Raw genomic sequence first — 22,500 nt, forward strand, 5'->3', positions numbered from 1 at the left:
GTATGTGCAGGGTTCAGTGACAGTCTCCTGCAGGATGGGAGCCTCATAGTAATCACTGGGCAACAGCACCAGGTAGTCCTGGAGATACACATGTGTACTATGATATGCTGTATCAACAGCACCAGGTAGTCCTGGAGATACACATGTGTACTATGATATGCTGTATCAACAGCACCAGGTAGTCCTGGAGATACACATGTGTACTATGATATGCTGTATCAACAGCACCAGGTAGTCCTGGAGATACACATGTGTACTATGATATGCTGTATCAACAGCACCAGGTAGTCCTGGAGATACACATGTGTACTATGATATGCTGTATCAACAGCACCAGGTAGTCCTGGAGATACACATGTGTACTATGATATGCTGTATCAACAACACCAGGTAGTCCTGGAGATACACATGTGTACTATGATATGCTGTATCAACAACACCAGGTAGTCCTGGAGATACACATGTGTACTATGATATGCTGTATGATACCAAAACATTCACTGTGACAGTCAAACATACAGTCATTGTACATACTGTTACTGTACCAATAGATACCAAAATACATGCAATAAACATAGTTTCATATTCTAACTATCATACTCTAATATAGATTGGAATGAGAAAATTATTAGGAGTGTGACTAGAATTGGTAAGACTTTTTACGATCGCATTCGGATTTTTGAGAGGTTGCAGAAACTTGTGAGGTAGCAGAAATCTGCACATTTAACAATACGACATAAATTAGAGAAATATACTGGAGATCTGTACAACTAGACTTTAGAGTGTTTTTCTGTGTTCAAACTCATTTCCACTGCTCTGCTGTCTGCTTGGTTCTGCTCTGTTCCGTGGCCTCACCAGTAGAATGCCCTCGGCCTGAATGTGGAGGTTCCACTTGCCAGGGTTCAGGGTAAAGGGCTGAGCGAAGCCATCACCTGGCACCGTGAGGAGAGCCGGAGCACGACTTGGCGGGAACACCACCTCTCTGCTCTCACCTGCCCCTAAGACACATCAGCACACACAAATCAACACACAGAGACAGAGACAGAGACAGACAGACAGACAGACACACACACACACACATTTCTATGCATGATGCACAACACCTTCCTTGGAGGCCTGTGACCATGTGTTTTTTTCAGAGGAGGAGCAGCTTGTCGATGACCTGATGGTATGAAGGCCAAATAGCTGAGGGGTCAGAGAGACTGCCTTATTACCATGTAGAGATGGCATGACTGAGCCATCGAGACTATGAGCACATGAGTACAAGACCTCTGGGCATGGGGTGGACATCTGCACTGGTACTTACTTAAGAGGCTGTCATGGCTCTCTGGTCTTTGGAAAGGCTGGCCAGTTTATTCTAGACTTAAAGGAACATCTAGCCTGAGTAACCCAGACGAACTGGTTAAGCGAATTTGCTCTGCAGGCCCGTCTGGAAAGGATACAATTTATGCTCATTTCTGAACTTTCCATTTTATGACTTCCAGGGGCATAACCAGCACTGAAATTAAACTGGTACATCAAACTCTTACCAAATAATTTCAGAAGTGCAGCTAACACATCTTTCTTGTAAACAAAGGTTTTGATTGCAGTTGCACATAACTGTTGAACCCTATCGTCATTAGTGAAGCAATTGGTTATGTTGAATGCACATGATTGTGATTGGATCCCAGGTTTTTGGTGATGCAGAAACGGGTGTCAATGTGATCCTTTCCAGACTGATCTGCATCTCTGTGCATGCAATAACCCAGTCTGGTACCATTAGCCTAGCTTAGCATAATAATTTACTGGAAGTATTTGCCCTCACTAAAAGGCAAATAACTTATCATGGCCAATTGTTTTTTTGCCATTGTATTTACCGAATGTCCACATGTAACCAAAATGTTTGTGCAAGTGTCATAAACTCAAATCTGTCCAAGGCCTCCATTTTAGGTTTGTCAGTGCCCTCACGCTCTTGCTCAGATCACAGATGTATGTTTTAGATTGGTTCATCTTAAGAGAGCTTTATTTAAACACCACCTCTCCTCTCCAGCCTATTACCCTCCAACTCTCACTGGCCCCACTGTGTGTGTGTGTGTGTGTGTGTGTGTGTAATGGTGGGGGCAGGATGGGTGGGAGCTGGAGGGAGGACAGCCCAGAGAGATGGTGGCGATGGCGGGAGACTGGCGGCCTTACCTCCGCGGGACCGGGAGGCCGTGATGCGGCCGGTCACGCTGGCCGTGCCGGGGTTGGCGTAGCGCAGCAGCAGGCGGAAGGCAGAACGGTGAGCCTCGTCCACATGCACACTCACACTGACTTCACTCTGGAGGGGGGGGGGGGGGTGGGTGCACACACACAAACACACAAAGAGGAGTGACGAGCAGGGAAGGGGAAGAGGGAGAGGGAGAAATGCAGGCAAGGGTCAGGTCGGAGGTCAAGTCAGGGTCGGAGTCCAAGCACGTTACCACAAACTGGCAGTGGGCTGCAGAAGGCTCCATGGCATGCTGCCCACTACTGATGGCTGCCTGGCATGACCAGTACACCAAACATCTCATTTCATATGAATGCTGTGTCTTCCCATCTTTCTTAAGGATGATTTACCACTAAATGAAAAAATGCAGCTGCAGTGAATTATAGAGAATCACTACCCTTAATGATCCATCAAGAAGTCACTTCAATTATGGGCATATCTGTAGGCCTCCGCAAGCCGTTCACACACAGAGAAAACACGTGTCTAGCAGGCCATGCATTTGGGTGGACATGCCGCAAGCACAAGGATCAGACGACAAGTGAGGCGGGGGGGTAAACAGACGAGTCACTTTCTGCCTCTAAAGACTGAATCCGGTCTTCCGCTGCCCAGGCCTCTGAGCCTTCAGACGACAACGGCTGACCGCTCATCAGTTTCTTTAGCGGCAAAAAGCACTGCCAAAAAACGGAGTGATGGCAAACACACGCATCACTTACAGTCGCAGCAAGAGTGAAAGCCAGACTGGTTCACCAACAACATCCGCCCACGCACTGCCCCCCGAGGCTTGGACGAGACATAGCGCAATACTATGTGGTAGGGACCCGGGGAGACCACAGCGAGATAAAGGACAACCTCTGGCTGGGGAGAGAGAACGTTAAGCCTTTGAGGGGGAGAGAGAGAGAGAGAGAGAAGCCGAGTCCCTTCACCAGAACAGGCCCAGAGGACCGCAGTCTTCAGCACCTCAGCATTAGCACAAAGAAGAGTATAGAAGTACCTCTATACTCAACATTATCACAAAGAGTATAGAAGTACCTCTATACTCAACATTATCACAAAGAGTATAGAAGTACTTCTATACTCTTTGAATAGCATTTACTCAGCCTGGAACAAGAAAAACAAAAACAAAGACAGCTACTGTATAGCACACAAATGAGGGAGTGCAGCACTTATGTACAGATATAGCATGGGCCTACTTCTTCTTCATGCATCAGTGTAAAATAGACACACACACTAAAACAGTTGACACTGCCCCAAAATGCTTTCAAATGACGGTCACAGAGGGGTTGAAACGGGGTTCTCTGACTCAAATGAGGCCAAGAGTGGATCAGGCCTTACCTGGGCAGGTGACATGATGGCATAACCTCTCCAGCTGAACTGTGGGAACACCTGGGGCTCGTAGCCAAAGCGCACAGGCCGGGCATTGGGAGTGATGCCATTCTCCACCTCAACCTTTAGGTGATGGAGGCTGGGGAAGTAATGGTTGGTCTCTGGCCTGAAACCACAAGTAAGGCAGGATAAGGAGGCAGCAGCACAGAGAGTATCATTACAGCCTCTCAAAAGTCTGCAATAAAATGTATCTGTAGGGGATTGGACGATATCTCCTCTGGCGTTGAAACAAAGAGTTTTCTAATTAAAAGGAGAAAACTAAGATAACAGGCCCAGGCAACAGTAGCTTGACTGTGGAAGGAGGTGCTGATGTTTCTCACGAAACCTGCACACACACACACACACACACACACACACACAGTTAGACTCCAGGCCCTTACTCATCGCAGGAGCGGCCTCTGATATTCTTCCGGCACTGGCACTGTCCCGTCTGGTCATCGCAGCTACTCCCCACAGCACCGCCCACATCACACTGGCAGCCTATCAGCAGGGGAGTAGCCAAAATGTGTGTAAGACTGACAGGATTCCAATATCTAGTTAAACATCGACCTCAAAGACTTTCCAGGCACAGGTTCCAGGTTATATATTGTTTCAACACAGGGGATCTTTATAACAAGAACCATCAGGCTTCAAAACAAGGCTTGAGTGCACGAACATCTACCGGTATGTGCCCTTCTTGCACTTTCAATAACCCATGATGTTTATTTGTCCATTTTCAAAACCTTTTAAAATATATTGATTTATATTTCTCCTATTCACAAACTTTCAAGGATTTTAAGGCCACATGGGAACCCTGTATTAGTGTTGGGGATTGAGGAGACCCCACCCTCATCTAAGACATAATGCATCTCTCAGACACAATCATTTCACTAGGTAAAACAAACTAAAGAAGTCATTGAAGGTAAACAGCAAGACATCTTACACAAACTCTACTGTGGCCATCGCTGACCAGGGTGTGATGACTCACCTTGGCAGCCAAAATAGTTCTTCCTCTGGAGCAGGAAGTGGGACTCCTTACATATGCTGCAGGAGTGGCTGCAGGTATTGGGCTTGCAGTAGCATTCACCAGTTTCCTGAAACACACACGCACGCACACGCACACACACACACTCTATCTCAGTAATTTCCCTACCAATCAACAGCTGCACAATGCATTCATTTTCTCTCAGGGTCATTGCACCCTGTACTTTCCGCCCTACAGAGGTGTAAGCACAGTGCTACTATAATCTCAGGTTGTTACTCTCGCTGTGAGGGTTATTTCACACACAAGCTCTTTAGAGAGAGCTGCAGACTGCACACCCACCTGCTGGCACTCCCCTACGCCGCTCAGGGTGCCCTTATCGCCACACATGCACTCTGCAGAGACAGAGAGAGAGATACAGCACAGACATTACAGGCCCGCTCCACGCTCAGATGCCATCTCCCCGATGACATCAGTGCCCTTGGGAAGGCCGAGCTGCAGGGAAGTAGCCGTCTGGGTTTCTGGTCACTCACCACCATACTGAGAAACTGCTATGTGTGTGTGTGTGCTTTTTTTTTTTTTTTTTTTACTTTTACACAAATGCAGCGTTCTTTCAAACACACTTTATAGACAGGTTTGCAAAAACACAGAGGTCACATCGTCATTCAAGCTAAATGTTCAATATTAACTCAATGCATAAAGGTTGTATCAGCGATTTCAGGCCCAAACATAAATGATCACATTCATCTAATCTTTCCTAACAATCCGCTAGCTGCTTGCCCCATAAGCAGGCTGTCAAAAAAACGCGTCTCTGTAGGCAGCCTAGGCTCCGAGATCTGTACACAAAAACAATTGCTACCAACAAGTGTTGGCAACCACTCAAAGGCAAAATAAAGTGTTCTAACCAATAACCGACGAGATGCGCGTTTAGGAGAGTTTCAATTGCACGGGAGGGAGTGGGAGGGAGTAGCGAGCTAGCTCTCTGTTTTGTTTGAACATCAATAGAAGTGACGTTACCCCGCAATTGTTCATACAACCTTTAATGACTCTGGGATTGTGTATGTATGGGACTCCAACATGCACAGCTGTGTAGGGGACAATTTCAATCTGTCCAACAAAGACATAACACATCAGGCATTTTCAAAGGGTAAATAAAAGAAATGGCATGGTTCAAAGAACACAAGAGCTAGACAAAATAGACTGACACGTGGGCAGAGAGGGAGAAACTGAAAGAGAAAAAGGAGTGGAAGAGAGCGTGAGCGAGTGAGAGTCGAGGTGAGGAGAGGAGAGAGCGGGAGAGGTGCAGGTGGACGAGGATGAATAGACCGTAATTACTCTAAACCACGTCTCTTTTCATGGCTCAGGAGCGCCGACACAAAGCATGTTTCCTCAGGCCCCCACATCAAAGGCAATAGTGCCCGCTGTACATCTGGCCACAGCAAAACCCAAAGAATTCAGAGGGAATATTAAAAGTGGCTTTTTTTGTGCATGCTGCCCTGTCCATATATCCTTCTGGCAATGGACAGGCAATAACATTCCTGCGGTAACTCTAGACAGACGTGTGGACAAAGGTGAAGGCTGTTCTCTCTGCCTGCCCCCGGGCTGCAGCCCTGGGAGAGGAGAAGCAGAAGCAGAATCATTGCCTGGCTTTGAGATGGGCCCCTGTCTGCCCAGCTTTCCTTTTACAAGAGCTGCATGAAAAGGGGAGGAGAGAGAGAGAAAGAGAGAAAGAGAAAGCACACATGCATCCTCGCACCTTTTTGAGGACATCGCTCACATAGTCAGACAAGATTGGGCTTGTTGAGTTCACATTTTTAAATACCCAAATGCACTTTGGAGCCGCACTGAAAACTAGGGGGCGATTGTTAGGACTTAAAAGTCCAGAATCAAACCCTGCCACGCTGCTCAGTATACCAGTGCTCCACTGTGCTGCAATGACACCATAAATCGTCCCCTTGGAACAGTAAGGCTGGGCCTTGCACTCACTCTCCAATGTGCAGTGACTGACTATGTGTTTTTTATTTTCAGGTGCCTGAGGTGAAATCTGAGCATGGTGTGGATGCCTGGGACATTTCAGAGAGACAGCTGGATACATTCCACTTGCCCACCACAAAACACATATACCTGTGATGACTACAAATTCATTTGTTTAACAACAAGCAATACTGCGTGCACTTTGATTTGTGTATTAGATTGAATATAACTTCTCTGATCCCATTGTCATATCAGATTCTTTAGATAGAAAAGGATGGGAAAAAACAAAAAGATGAGTCACATGTATTAGAGGGAGAGAGAGAGAGAGGGGAGAGACTGTTACAGTAGGTCCTTGGTGAGCCCAGGGAAGCACCTGGTGGTCACTGGCACTCACCTATGCAGCCGCTGGGGTTGTCACGGGCCAGGTTCCAGAAGAGAGGCTTACACCGGTCACAACGAGGGCCCTCCACATAGCGCCGGCACACACAGGAGCCCTGACACACACACACACACACACACACACGACAGCCATTTTTTCAGATTATTCTGTGTTATTGCACAAATACCATCGCCAACCAACAATAGCCAGTGGGTCACATAATACACAACTTAGTTTGCACACATAAACAAAAAATAGGATCTGACATTTTAGTTTGATCAAACAGGGGGTTTATTCAGCATATAAGAAATGCATGTCAGCATCCGCTGAAAAACAGACATCAATCACCCACAAACACTATAGAGTGCTCTGCCAGATGTGGCTTCTGCTGATTTGTGAAGTCCACACAATGACTATCAGCATATCACTAGCAAAACATTGCAATGCAAGATAACAGCCCAACAAAAAAGAGACTCTGCATGCCTGCACTTCTGATGTCACTGATTTGAACCCAGTTTCTCTCAAAAATGGAAGGAAGTGGCTTTTCCTTTTGTGATTGCAGTTAATACTTACTTCCGGGCACGTTACTGCTTCCTTGTAAACACCAGGGCACTAATCCATTCAACTCTCCTTTAAGATTTAGCAACACAATTTATCGGATCATTTCATGGAATGGTATGCTCTTTGATCTGGAAAGCATTGGTGTGGTTGGGGGTAAAAAAAAAAGATTCCCACCAGAGCCAGACTTCAGATAAAAAAGTAGAGAGCTCTCTCACAGTTACTCCGTTTGGGTGTTTGATAGGGAAAATAAACACACTACTTTTCACACATAGAAAGGCTCTGTTATACAAAAGACCACTCTCTGACACACACACGCACGCACACACACACTGTACTCACCCCCTGAGGAACCTTGATGCCGACCTCTGACCCCACTTGGTTGCACTGGCTGCTGGGAGCTGGAGTAGGTCCTAAGTCATTGTATTAACATACAAGTTACATAAACACACACATGACTTTTACAGCAGACACTGAACAAGTGGTCTACACAGGATCTCTCCCTGGCATTGAAGCAGAGTGACTGGTGGGTCAGGCTCTTAGAGTGGGGAGGTCAGTGAGAGGTCACCGAGATGAAACCCAGCTCTAAACACTGAAGGGATTTTGCGTGAAAATGAAACACTTTGAAACAAACACTTCAAGGGCATGTTTGACCCGACACTTTAGTTGATAAGAAACATGAAGTAAATGACAATGTCATGGGGTGTGAAGCTTACACTATTTATCACCGGTCCCTTTTCCAGACAATATTTAGTTTCCTGTGTTTTTATAGTTGCTGTGTTTCTTTTTCATTAAAACAAATGGCACAGACAGTATTGGATTTCTCATTCTAAACTTTCAGATAGCACGGCTCTATATTTGGGCTCCCCATTTCACAGGTTTGACTTGCTGGTTGGACTGTAGTTTGAACATTACCAGTGCAGTATGGGAACTGGAGGCTTGGGTTGGAGCAGCGGTCACAGCGCTGCCCAGTCACTCCGGGTCGACACACACACTGCCCAGACGCAGGGTCACATGCACCCCCCTGGGATCCTTCTGGGTGACACAGGCACACTGAGAGATAGACAGAAGAAAAGGGGAAGTTACTGACTGAACAAATTTTCGATTCGGGGAACATTCTGCAAACGTTCACTGAAGTGTGCAGGAACGTTCGCTGCAAACGTTCCCTCATGGTCATTCAGGAAAGTTTTCTTAATGATACCGGAACGTTCCTTTGTGGTCAAATGTTTGGTTGAGCAGAGGAGCCAGTATAAATGTTTTCATAACATCTTTTATAGACTATTTCTACCTTCGTTCGACATATTAGTTCCTCTGCATGTAACATGGAACATTTTTCATATGTGAAGACTCTGCTCAGTCAATTGTGCAGGTTACGGAATAGCTAATGTTGGGGGGAAATGTATCGGTAATAATTAGGCCTATCCTCCAATGTCTGTTTATATCTGCTTACCTCTCTCTCACTACTTGTCTCCAGGGTGATGATATTTTGCGTTGTCCACTACAGCTACTGTACGTAATTGTATAATAAAAGAGCCGAGTTCTTATACTGGGTTAGGCCTACCACGTTTTCAAGATTACTGTGTGTCTACTCCACAATAGGCTAAAAAGCTGTTTTTAATAGGCATATGTAGTTATTTTATTGTTCAAAACATCATCAATGAGTATAAAACTGTTTCAACTATTGTGTTTCAAAATCCAAAGAATTATAGTCTATAAACTAGACTGCATTTCCGGCGGGAACTGCGAAAGTGTGCTTGCCCTGGTCCGGTCAGCAACGTGAGCGACAGTGGCATAGGCTATGCTGAACCTGGCTTGATCCAAGCATTCTAACAGTGCCTTTCAGTGCTGGAACAGTGGCAATATCTCAAAAGCTCTAGGAGAGGGCTATTCAACTATTGACATGCGGGGTGAATGCGGTTCGTTGGATTTTATCTGTGGGCTGCCTTCGAATTTAGCTTCTATGACAAGGCATTAAAATGCTGCTTGTTTGTCAGGATACTTTTTCACTGATTTATTTAACAAAATATGAGCTATGAGTAGGGATGCACGATATATCAGCGGCCGATATATTATTAGCCGATAAGTGAAAAAATGAAAATATTATTATCGGTCCGATAACAGAATTCTGGCCGATAATTTGCGCCGATATTTTTTAAAGTCCTAATTTAGGCCTACGTAAGGTCCGTCCTGCTACACTGAGCTACTTGAGCTTGGTTGGCTATACTTTTTCCTCAATATAATGTTAGCGGTGTGAATGTATTTCACCACTCTAACAAAATCTGTGGATATGCGTTCATTTGGGAATCTGTGCATCTCAAAATCTTCTCGTGAATGATCCGCCATTTAACCTTAACAGAGCGGAGCTCAGCCCTATCTAGAGCCGTCTTGTGCTGGTGTGTTTGCACTTTACCGCGCTGGTCGGAGAAACAAATAAACAAACTCGTTAGTGGGACGAGTACATAAGTAGGCCTAGTTCTAAGTTGTGTTTTAGTATTATATTTGCATTACTTTAGCTTGGGTTTTGTATTATTACCTAGAAATATGCTAACCATTTGTGCTTCAGTTCCAGACAGGTCATCATAATAAGTTATTAAAACCTTCGGGGCTAACGACTTTCATTTCTGCTGCAGCAGGTTGTGCGCAACAGAGTAGACGGACATAAGATACAGTCTGAGGAGTTGCAGCTTTATTCAGTTACCCGAAGTTGAAACTAAACCTAAGTTTCCCTCACAAACTCTGATTTGGTCATTATACTGTAGCTTATTCCAAGCTGAGCCGTTTATGAGCGTTTTTAGTCCTAAATGCAAACGATTCAAACTCTCTAGCCACTCACTCGCAATTCACTGACGTCAGGTTCACTTAAAGGAGCCACACATACTGTAGGGCTAGGCTACTGTTATGTTGTTGACTGCCGTACTATTTAGGACTATTACTATTATTAGAGTTTTGTCCATCATTTGGTGGTAGGTAAAATTACTGCAATAAAATTATGCTTATTAAATGCTTTCCCCAAATCACTTTTCATTTTTTTTTCAAGAGTAATATTATCGGTTATCGTATCGGTATCGGCCACAACAAACCAATAAATATCGGTTATCGTTATCGGCCCTAAAATTCCATATCGGTGCATCTCTAGCTATGAGTGTGAATGTTATATATTCCATCCCACAAATTATGTTTTACTGGTTTATTTGACAAATAATCTATATGGATTTGCTCTTTAAAGACCTTATGTCTGTTTCGGATTGTTTTGTGAGCCTGGGGTTGTTTTGAGAGCCTATTGATGTAGCCTAGCTATCTCAGATGTATCTCAAAATAAAGGAATACTTCATATTACTCTAAACCACCGCAGTGTTTCCCACAGAATTCTATCTGTGGTGGTAGGTTTGCAGAATTAACTGTTTTTAACCAATTAGCGCAGCGTGGTTATGATGCAGGTTTAAGCACAATTTAGCCTGTGGACTTTTATGACAACAATTGCAGGATTGTTAATGTTTTCTTTAAACAAGCATGTAGCTTTGTTGAGAGACAAGGGGAGGCTGCACAAAGGTGCACATATCTACAATAAACAAATTCCATCCAAATTAAAGTACAACATGCAAAGTCATTGTGTGGTGGTCAATGTTGATATTGTGGTGGGCCGCCACAAATAAGTCAATGTATGGGAAACGCTGCACCGTCTGTAAATCAATGCACTATATTTCTTGACCTGTCTCTGTATATTTCATCACCTTTCTATACTTTGCCTCACATTGCATGTTATCAACACAGCTCAGATCTTTGGTTGCTATGAAGGCCAGTCGTTCTAAATGGATGGTTGCTATGGCCAAAGGCCAGTTCTATCTCTGCTGTTGTCAAGCGGGCATATCGTAGAATTCCAATTAACCTTATCTTATTTGAAACACATCTATTTTACTTAGCCCACTTCCATACAGTGGGTCCCATTAAGAAGTGGCCACTTCATTTGCGCTTACCGTGATTCACACAGCAACATTATTAAATTAATCTGTCACCAGTCTGTTAGTGGGCAGCCATGGCCTACTGGTTAGCGCTTCGGATTTGTAACCGGAGGGTTGCCGGTTCGAACCCCGACCAGTAGGCACGGCTGAAGTGCCCTTGAGCAAGGCACCTAACCCCTCACTGCTCCCCGAGCGCCGCTGTTGTTGCAGGCAGCTCACTGCGCCGGGATTAGTGTGTGCTTCACGTCACTGTGTGGTCACTGTGTGCAGTGTGTTTCACTAATTCACGGATTGGGATAAATGCAGAGACCAAATTTCCCTCAAGAGATCAAAAGAGTATATATACTTATACTTATACTAACTTATACCATATGCCCTATGTTTGCACAAACGTGACATTTCCTGCTTGTGTCGTCAACTCCATGCTTTGAGGAAAACAATCTTCTTATCATAGTTTCCTCTTCAGTGAGCGATTACCAGGTCGTTTTTGTAACAGAGATGGCTGTTTATTGTCCCTAGGTTTACAGAAACACCTCTATTCATACGTATGGAAATCAAGTTAACGCTGCCAACCACTGTTTGTCTATTACATGGCCCAGAATGCCTTGCATGTCTTTACAACAAAACAACACAGTAAAACCTAAATGCCCGTAAACATATGAATTTGCATGCTTGTAACATTTTTAATAATACTCTCCCATCATGATATTTAACAATAATGAAAAATTTAATTTGAGTACCGTCAATGTGAAAATAACTGTACCACGTCAGCAATAAATAGCTAATGTTCTCCTTGCCATTTCAGTTTGTAAGTCCATACTATCCCATGGCTGAGCAAGGATTTCTTGATTGGGCAAGGCTGCCCGGAGACGTTGTGCATACTTGGAAGGCATTGTGATAGAAGTGCAATTGCAAAGGTGAAAGGTGATAGTTACCAAATACCTGTGGGTGGTTTGCAAATGCTGGAAACTTTTGGAATATTTCTTTTTTTTTAGCTTATGCACCCTCACATTGGAGTCCCAAGTTCATATACAAAATTTGATATCGATATGTGACAGTGTTCCTGAGATATGGACCACTTCCTGTTTCGGAGCTTCACCGCCGATTTCGTTTGGCTGTGACAGGCAAACGCTTCCGAAAATCAAAAATCCTTCTAGTAACTTTTGTGAGGCTTGGTCCAAGGATAATGTACATCAAGTTTCGTGGCGTTCGGACCAAATTTGTGACCTGTGAAAATTTAGTTTCGCTTTCTGTTCAATCCAATATGGCAGATGAACGACACGCCCACCTGACGTCATCTTCGCGAGCAACTTACACCGGTACTGACCGGACGTTTTAAAGTTGGAACGGTGTCTCTGTCTCAAAGGGCCTAGGCGCTAGAGCTGCCAAAAAAATAGGGAGACGGGAATAATAAAACTTAAGAAGAACAATAAGTGTGCTGCTTTCAGCAAGTACACTTAACAAGGCTAATAACTAAATCTAGCAATCAATGCCGGAAAGCAAATAAAGCTAAATAACGACAGACCTACCCCTCAGACTCCACTGATGATGATTATAACGATACAAAAATGCGACCTTAACAGAACCTTCAAGGAACGTTCCCTAAAAGGTTTGCTAAAGTTTACACAAAATAACTTTACAACAATGGTCTAGGAATGTTCACTGAAGGCTACACCAAATTGAAACCTTTAGTTGTGTCTGTTGAGGGGTCCACGACCATGGCACCCTTGACAGAGACAACAAGGAAGCGATCATCCTCAGCTGGACCCCCCCAACCCACCCCCCCACTGTTGGACTTACTTATTTGCACCATCACTGTGACTCTCATAGAACACCTTACAATGCACACTGAATTACAGGCTCAGTCCCTGCCCTGTCATGCTTGATCATCCTTAAGCACACTACAGTATGTTGATATTTGATTTAGTTTATATAGTATATTTAGTATTAAGTATTTTAGTATCATGTTTATCTTCTACTGTCTCTATTGTACAGTGGAGTTTTTTACTTGTATATTACTTTTTCTGCTGTAAGTGCATGGTGTGTGTGATGTCTGTACTGAGACCTTGAATTTCCCCTTGGGGATCAAGAAAGAAAGAAAGAAAGAATCTATCTATATATATATTTAATCTTCCCATTTCACATGCCTTTTTCTATACACTAATGTCTCTGTTTGTTGGACTGTAGTTTGAACATTACCAGTGCAGTCTGGGAACTGGAGGCCTGGGTTGGAGCAGCGGTCACAGTACTGCCCAGTAACTCCAGGTCGACACGCACACTGCCCAGACGGAGGGTCACATGCACCCCCCTGGGATCCTTCTGGGTGACACAGGCACACTGAGAGATAGACAGAGGAAAATAGGGAGTTACTGCATGTCTCTGGTGCCCCATGTTCTGCATTGCAAATATGTTTCTCAATTTAGACTTTCAGAAAGCATTTGCTGTATATTTGATCTTCCCATTTCACAGGTTTGCATTTTTCAATACACTAATGTCTCTGTTTGTTGGACTGTAGTTTGAACATTACCAGTGCAGTCTGGGAACTGGAGGCCTGGGTTGGAGCAGCGGTCACAGGGCTGCCCAGTCACTCCGGGTCGACACACACACTGCCCAGACGCAGGGTCACATGCACCCCCGTGGGATCCTTCTGGATCACACTGGCACACTGAGAGATAGACAGAAGAAAATGGGAAGTTACTGATGTCTCACATGCCCCATCCCAGCAAACAATTTTCGGTTCGGGGAACATTCCGTGGACGATCGCTGAAGGGTGCAGAAACATTCGCTGCGACGGTTCCCTCACAGTCATTCAGGAAAGTTTTTGTTAATCCAGTTAATTTTCTTAAGCCAGTATAAATGTTTTTAGATTGTTTTTTATAGAAGATTTCTACCTACGTTCGACATTTTATTTAATCTGCCTACAATATGGACACAATAGGCTAATATAACAGTTTTTAATAGACATATACAGTTATTTTATTATTCAAAACATCATCAATGAGTATAAAACTGTATCAACTATTGCCTTTCAAAATCCAAACTAAGAATAATAGTCTATAAATGAGGCTTCAGATATCTCTCATTCTAAACTTTCAGAGCATCTGCTGTACAGTATATTTGATCTTCCCATTTCACAGGATTTACTTTTTCAATAGACTAGATCTAATGTCTCTGCTGGTTGGACTGTAGTTTGAACACTTACCAGTGCAGTATGGGAACTGGAGGCCTGGGTTGGAGCAGCGGTCACAGCGCTGCCCAGTCACTCCGGGTCGACACACACACTGCCCAGACGCAGGGTCACATGCACCCCCCTGGGATCCTTCTGGATCACACTGGCACACTGAGAAATGGACAGAGGAAAAGGGGAAGTTACTGATGTTTCACATGCCCCATCCCAGCAAACAATTTTTGGTTTGGGGAACGTTCCACGGACGTTCACTGAAGGGTGCGGAAACGTTCGCTGCGACGGTTCCCTCACAGTCATTCAGGAAAGTTTTCTTAATGATGCTGGAACGTTATTTTGAGGTTAAATATTTGGTTCGGGTAACGCTCGTGGAACATTCTTTGAACTTTGTTCAAAACTCGAGCAGAGGAGGCAGTGTAAATGTTTTTATAACGTCTTTTATAGACAATTTCTACTTTCGTTCCACATCTTATTTCCTCTGCATGCAATATGAACACAATAGGCTTATAAAAACGTTTGAATAGACATATACAGTTATTTTATTACTCAAAACATCACTATTGTGTTTCAAAATCCAAACTAAGAATAACAGCCTATAAACGAGGCTGCAGATATATTCCTCATTCTAAACTATCAGAGAGCATGTGTATCAGAGACTAATGTCTCTGCTGGTTGGACTGTAGTTTGAACACTTACCAGTGCAGTATGGGAACTGGAGGCCTGGGTTGGAGCAACGGTCACAGCGCCGCCCAGTCACTCCAGGTCGACACACACACTGCCCAGACGCAGGGTCACATGCACCCCCCTGGGATCCTTCTGGATCACACTGGCACACTGAGAGGAAAAGTAAAGTTACAGTATGGCTATATCTCAAACCACATACTTCAGTCAGTACACTGCTAGTGTGCACTGAGGGCCAGATGTACGTACATTTGTGAACGTAGCGTTATCAGCGTCATGGACAAACCACAGATTGCCAAAGCTGTCAGACCCAAGTTTCCGTCGTATTTATCAATTGTTCAATCCTTAGTGTAAACTGCGCCTTTCTCTGCCTTTCTCCGCCCATAAACGCAATTTACGAACGTCCACAACGCAGTTGAATGAAGTTAACTGATGACAACATTAAAAAGAATCAAACGTTTAGCGATCATGAAATAATACCATACATGATAAGGTGTCAACAAGCAGGGAGATAATGAAGATCAGTAGTTCTACTCAAACTAGAGGTCTGCACTCCCGCGGTAGACCCGCGGGACCCGACGCAAAAGAGTGCAGCGCGGTACAACTTTTGAAAGCTCTTTGCGGGAGCTGGCGGGATGAGAGAGGTGCGTTCGCGGGTGCGGGACAAACCGATGATTCACTGCACTCCCGCAAATTAAATATGTGCGTAAAATTAAATATGGAAATGATTAAAGTAGTGTTCATAATTATAGTTCAGCTGGATGTTCTGTTAGGCAGCATTAAAAAACCGGGTTTAAGCATAACTGACGGATAGCAGGCCTATAGCCTATATTGTCGTTTACGTGGGTTCAATTTGTTCCTGCTGCTCATTGTCAAAACTCGAAATCGAAAGCATGACAGAGAAAGAGGGCACCAGACTAAACCTAGCCTACTTCAGCCTACATTCAGAACCAAGAAACTGATATCTGGAGTCTTTCTCAGGTGTGTGTGCTCCTTTCGTGACAGAAAGAAAAGCTGAATAGGCTATCACTCCTGCATGCGGGCTTTAGCTGGCGGGAGCGGGACATCATGTTACAGATGCGGGCGGGAGCGGGACTAAAAATGACACATTAATGCGGGAGCGGGACAGAATATTGCGGGAGCGGGCGGGCGCAGGACTGAAAAATCAGTCCCGCGCAGAACTCTAACTCAAACTACAGTACTTGTGCATGTAGGCTATGGGAGATTGGTCAAATCTAGCAAGTATGAAAGTTTAAATGAATGACGTGAAAGTGAAAGTAAGACATTCTAAAGGCCAACGAAAGTTAATGTTGCTTTTGATAGTACAAAGACAAAACTGGTGCTCTAAATAGCGATCTGTTGTCTTCGAAAGGTTCTCTTATTGACGCATTGAACTGCAATTTGGATTAACACCTGCTTTTACAAGGCGGAAGTATTTAGGCGCAGAATAGACGTGCGCTTTCACGAGCAGTCTTTGTACATAACGCGGAATACATAATTAGGCGCTATTTACGCGTCCCCTCCCATCTTTTTACGCTAAACTCCCACTTTCCTCTGGATCCTCCCATGAATGCATACGCATGACACGAAAACGCAATGTGCCCTTTTCAGCTCCCGCAACAGGCAGTTTGCGCTTTAACATCTTTGCGGCCTGTTTGTACATACCTCGCAATGATTTTACACGCACGTTGCGAAACAACTACGCCTGAAGTGGGCGCAAAAGCGCTAGTACATCTGGCCCTGAGTGCTTAAACTAAGTATTGGAAGTGTGCAAGTAGGTGGTTTGAGACACAGCCTACTGTATGTCTCTGACTGATAGGACACCTGACTCAAGGCTACTCAAAGCTCTCATTCAAAAAAAAAATCAATGAACATGCCCAAACATGCTTACCAGGATTTCGTTATGTTTTGATTTCAATTAAATGACCATTGCTATATGGGACAGTAACCATTCCTAGACAAAAGCATCCATATTGAAGGCAATATAAAATGTATGTTTATGGTATTTGGCAGACAAAAATGTAGGTAATATAAAAATGTAAAGAATATTGTGTTCTGAGGTATTGTAGGATAAATGTAATGGATATCCTGTTATAGGGGACTGTAGGGTAGATGTAATGGATATTGTGTGTTCTAGGGGATTGTAGGTTAGATGTAATGGATATTGTGTGTTCTAGAGGATTGTAGGGTAGATGTAATGGATATTGTGTGTTCTAGAGGATTGTAGGGTAGATGCAATGGATATCCTGTTCTATGGGATTGTAGGGGTTTATACCAGAGCAGTATGGGTACTCATAGTGCCCGGTGGCACATTGTTCACACTGCTGGCCAGCGTAGTTGGCCCGGCATCTGCATTCGCCTCTGGGCCCGCACGACCTGTCGGCCACACCATGGCCATCACAACGGCACTCTGGGAAACATGACAAAGATCTATTCAGGCTACAGACCATTCAACACTAAAAAAAAAAGCCAGAAAGGTTTCTTCAGAGCCAGAGGGTCCAAGAAAGGTTTCTTTAAAGGCAGAATGTCTGCTTAGACCCAGAATGCTCACAGTTACTTGAAACAGAACGGTGAACTGTTTGTGTTCTTTTTCCCCATGAGAACTGTTGACAATTTTCAAAATGCTTCAAAGGGTGAATTTTGTAGTTTCTTAACATGTTTTGAGTTGCAATGAGTAGTGTTGATGCAGGAAGCTCACCCTGACAATACGGGAAAGAGTGGAATCCTTCATGACAGCGATCGCATCGCTCCCCGATGATCCCCGGACGGCACAGACATCTCCCCGATGCAGTGCACACCTCTGGCACAGTGCCCTGTCGCTCACACAGGCAGGCTGTTCACAACACACACACACACACACACACACACACAGACAGACAGACAGACAGAATGTAAAAACCACAAGTGCCGATACAATGCTCATTATGTGCATTAACAGAGACGATTCCAGCAGCACACATCAGGCAGAGCTGACCGAACAAAGCCCTCTTGAGTGGCCGCTGCCTCAGCTGTGAGGTGATGGGAGTCAGCGCTGCCCACCTACTCACAGACACAGTGTGTCCATCTACGGTGCCATTCACTCCTGGCACAGACCCCGGGGCCCACAGGACCGGACGGGAAGAGCTGGCCCAGAGGCACGCAGCCACAGCAGAGCACAGGCTCCAGCTTACTGTGGGCAACAATGCAGGAGTGAGGCGCTGTGTGTGTGTGTGTGTGTGTGTGTGTGTGTGTGTCTTCGCTGCAGGACAATAATACAATACTTCTGTGGTCTTTTCTAACTTTCCCGTGATTGTTCAGCTTGTTCTGAGCCCACTGCACTTTCCATACGGCCTCCTCCACAGGCGAGGGCTGCACGAAGGCTGTGCCAGGGCTGAATAATGCCAGGCAGCCTTGCAGCGCTCCACACACAGAAGGGCTTTATTGTTTAGGCTGGCACTAAGCAGACCTCACCCCCCATCATACCCCCTCAGCCCAGCACCCCCCCCCCCCCCCACACACACACACACACACACACAGATACACAGGGAGCCACTGAAATAAACAAATAAAAAATTGAAACAAAAGCCAAACAAGGGATTAGGGATGACATTCTTAGTCGGTCAAATCTCAGAGAGAAAGCAAACAACCGCTTTCCCACATTGGTAGGCAAATGAATAAGTACAGGCTGCAATGTTCATATGCACAACTAAAATGGATGTTTATTATCTGTAATCCTTTGCTGTGTTTTTTTGTGTCACATTGAGAGACTGTTATAACTACACACAATTCAAATCTTTGAAGTGCTTTAGTGTGGGTGGCCACAACTACTGATCTGTTTGTACTATAAGTGGATGCCAAAAACATAACTATTAAGATAAAACAAATCATAACCAGTAAATGCCAAAACATAATAGCTGTAAGCCATCTCAGCTGCAAGATCAGAGAGTTGCTTCACTACAGCCAAAAGGATAAATATACACTAACACCATTCACCATTGCCTGGTTGCCATATAATATAAAAGTGTGTTGGCACATTTAAGATGCCACTCCAGCTCCTTTGCAAGCCTAGAGGACAGAGTTAGCAGAGCATGCAGAGACATCTCCACAACATGCAGATATATAGTCCTCTCTTGGCTCTCAGTAAACTGCAGATATATAGTCCTCTCTTGGCTCTCAGTAAACTGCCATCCTAGTGGTTTCTGGAGAGGCAGTATGTTATGTGCCCATTAGAGTTTAACGTCTTCTCTTTAAAGTCCACTCATCTCTAATAAATGGAGGAGTTCAAAAGCTGTGCGGGAAAGCCCTGGATGACACAGAGCAGGACGAGAGATCCAGCTGAGACACACAGAGCCAGAGGGACTCAGAGAAGAGAGAGAGAGAGAAAGAGAGAGAATAATAGAAAGACAGAGAGGAGAGAGAGAGGGAGAAAGCCTAAGGAAGTGGGAGAAGGAGAGGGAGAGATGACAAGAGGGGGTTGAATCAGAGGTGAGGAGAAGCGTGTCTGATGCTTGCCCAAGTGCCTTGGGGGAGTTACAGGAGACAAGCTTTATAAGACATTAGCATGGCTAGCTCATACTCACGTCGACAGCTGGGCGCTCCGAAATAACCCGTGCTGCAGACCTTGGGCTCTGTGGGGGAGAGAAAAGTCAAATAAGGAGGGAACGGCCATCACTGGACATGAGAGGGAACGTAAGCGCAAGTGAATACGCATGATTGACAAACCTTTAATGTTGTCGGATGGTGACCTGGTGGTAGCTGGGTAGATTGGATATCCTCGAAGCAGAAAAATAGAACAGAATATTACCAAGTAGTTCATTTAAGCTGATGTTATTCCAAAATATTCACAGCCTGCATGTCTTTTTTTCCTTTCTCAGCATAACACTGAGCCATGTAAGGAGCTCATTTGGGCTGATCATTAAATCTTTGGAAATACCATTACATTGTTGTACCATACTGTATATATTTGGAGATCTGTGTTAAAATAAGTTATTTCTGTGTTAAAATCAAAATAAATAAACAAAGAGACATGAACATGTCATCTGACTTATCATCATCATTGCCCACTGGGGATATGGAGATATCTGTTGGCTTGAACGCAAACCATTTGTAAACTCCCAGATCAAATGTATATTTGGGAATTTCATGTTGTGGGGTGCTCAGCGTCTCTGAAGTGGCAGACAAAAAATAAATTATGCTAATGGAGATGAGGAGTGACACATCATGAATATCTTTAAAGAAATTCAAATTTGTCTTTTAAAAAACATTTTAATCAGATCTGTAGTTTACAGGCGGGTGATCTTCAGGGAAAGCTGCACGGCTCTTCCCATGAGCTGCTCTACTCTGCAAAGAGTGATCGACACCCATCTGCAGATCCTTTTTAAGGCACATTCCACAGTCATTCTCTTTTCCAAAAAGTGAAAACGAGACGCCCTAACCGACAGTCATGTGCTGTCTGATTGCACGGAGGGCATGGTGGAACAAGGTGCTAAAAAAGCTGCAGAAGAGTGGTTCATGGACCCATGCAAAATGTACAGATCAAAGGTTTAAACTGCTCTGCATGAAATGAAAAGCTTTTGTTCCTGCACCTCTAATGCAGCGTGCAGAGTGAGTCAAGACTAAAAAGTCTGCCTTCAACTTGAATCACACTGGAGGGCCTTTGAGAGATCATTTGTCTAAAATGTCACAGCATTTCTCCACAGGGGAGAAATTGAGATTGTTCATTTTTTTTTCACCCCCCTTCCAATTACTCCGGTCTACCTCTGTCGCCCCAGGCAGCCGATCTCCCTTAGCAGCTATAACACAGCAAGACTGGGAGGCGCACTCTGACCTGCACACATTTAGACAAGAACAAAACCTGTCAGGAGTGTGTGTGTGTGTGTGGGGGGGGGGGGGGTTGGAGAAGCTTGCTGTCTCCTGGGGGGTAGCGGGTGGGGGTGTGGGGGCGAGAGAAAAGTGGTGTTTAGCCGGTTGGTGTGCCTTCTCCAGCTGAACAACACCTCCAATGACTCACAACCCTGGAAGTGGCAACGCCCATCACCCTCTTAGCTGCTCTAATTGGCTGGTGTCATGCACGGCAAATGTAGCATCTCTTACGGACGCGCAGAGACACCTGAAGGAACAATGTTCCAACGCAGAGGTGCTGAACGCACGACATGCCGTTGTCACGTCGGTGCCTCCCGATGCACGTTTTGCGTGGCGTGGCTGCCGTGCAGACTAAACCGGTGGCGGTGAGGGAGGGCCAAGGTTGCTCTTCACATGGGCACGTGGTGCCAGTTAGGGTGGATCTGAGGAGCGCCGATGCCCACAACATGCGGAGGGGCGCCGGCATGCCCCCACTTCCTGTGAGGTCAGCAGACGGACATCCTCAATTAAGACCCTCTGCCCAGCACATCCTCTCTCACCCACTGACCGAGTGGGAACCCTTGGAGCCTCCACCTTACTTTTATCCACACGCAACCATCTCACAGTCACTGGTCAATTATCATGCATTACACTCAGGGGCTGATTGACTATTTCACAAGTGCAATTTTCTACTGTCCATGGCTCATCAACACCACCACCACAACACTCCCACACGGAACAAACCCCTGCACCAAACAGCATTAGTGTCGGGATTGTTTAGAGTTAACCTGCATGAGCTTTGTTTGTTAGATACATTTCTTAGGTGCATCTTGAACTCAGAAATGTGCCAAGATTTACAGTCTTGATGGGTTCCATGTCATTTAAACTGTGACTCATTCAACTCCGCACTAAAATGACATCTCTAGTAAGTCCAAATTGCATGTTTGGTTAAGGAAAAGCACAAAGAGCATCATCATAACGGATTAAAATGATGCCTTTTACAGATAATATGAAAGGGATGCTGCTTACTGATGCATTTAGGATAACCATAGTAACCGTCTGCACATTGATTGCAGTAGTCACCACTGAACTCTGGTCGGCATGTGCAGCGTCCAGAGCCCATCTCACAGCCCTGTGTGGACTGGGGATCACACCTACAAGCTACACACACACACACACACACAAACAGAGAGAGAGAGAGAGAGAGAGAGAGAGAGAGAGAGAGAGAGAGAGAGAGAGAGAGAGAGAGAGAGAGAGAGAGAGAGAGAGAGTATGGGTCAAGTGTGCCTTACGAGATCACTTTGTGCAGTTACTGTTGTTGTGCACAGGCCAAACAGCATTCCACCTAGACTTTTAGCACTTCACAAATGTCTA

General features: G+C 44.8%; 1 protein-coding gene across 3 annotated transcripts in view; it reads right to left on the reverse strand.

Annotated features, from left to right (window-relative positions):
- The window catches only part of LOC121679348 (laminin subunit alpha-3-like), a 75,383-nt gene that overhangs the window by 31,944 nt on the left and 20,939 nt on the right, over positions 1 to 22,500 (reverse strand). The window contains exons 10-28 of one of the 3 annotated variants that reach the window (XM_042058280.1): positions 22,156 to 22,287; positions 20,008 to 20,040; positions 19,866 to 19,913; positions 18,005 to 18,139; positions 17,582 to 17,716; positions 15,322 to 15,459; positions 14,644 to 14,781; positions 13,969 to 14,106; positions 13,641 to 13,778; positions 8,398 to 8,535; positions 7,825 to 7,895; positions 6,940 to 7,039; positions 4,914 to 4,966; positions 4,578 to 4,683; positions 3,991 to 4,090; positions 3,560 to 3,716; positions 2,941 to 3,082; positions 856 to 998; positions 1 to 78 (exon numbers count right to left, since the gene is read on the reverse strand). The exon at positions 1 to 78 is cut by the window's left edge and continues 23 nt beyond it. In XM_042058280.1, the coding sequence (XP_041914214.1) occupies positions 1 to 78; positions 856 to 998; positions 2,941 to 3,082; positions 3,560 to 3,716; positions 3,991 to 4,090; positions 4,578 to 4,683; positions 4,914 to 4,966; positions 6,940 to 7,039; positions 7,825 to 7,895; positions 8,398 to 8,535; positions 13,641 to 13,778; positions 13,969 to 14,106; positions 14,644 to 14,781; positions 15,322 to 15,459; positions 17,582 to 17,716; positions 18,005 to 18,139; positions 19,866 to 19,913; positions 20,008 to 20,040; positions 22,156 to 22,287 (2,123 nt within the window). Of the gene's footprint in view, positions 79 to 855; positions 999 to 2,172; positions 2,300 to 2,940; positions 3,083 to 3,559; positions 3,717 to 3,990; positions 4,091 to 4,577; positions 4,684 to 4,913; positions 4,967 to 6,939; positions 7,040 to 7,824; positions 7,896 to 8,397; positions 8,536 to 13,640; positions 13,779 to 13,968; positions 14,107 to 14,643; positions 14,782 to 15,321; positions 15,460 to 17,581; positions 17,717 to 18,004; positions 18,140 to 19,865; positions 19,914 to 20,007; positions 20,059 to 22,155; positions 22,288 to 22,500 lie in introns of all 3 variants that reach the window. The other 2 variants (XM_042058279.1, XM_042058281.1) reach the window with 2 other exon arrangements.

This window comes from Alosa sapidissima, chromosome 1 (genome assembly GCF_018492685.1).
Source record: "Alosa sapidissima isolate fAloSap1 chromosome 1, fAloSap1.pri, whole genome shotgun sequence".
In the NCBI taxonomy this organism is placed as follows: domain Eukaryota; kingdom Metazoa; phylum Chordata; class Actinopteri; order Clupeiformes; family Clupeidae; genus Alosa; species Alosa sapidissima.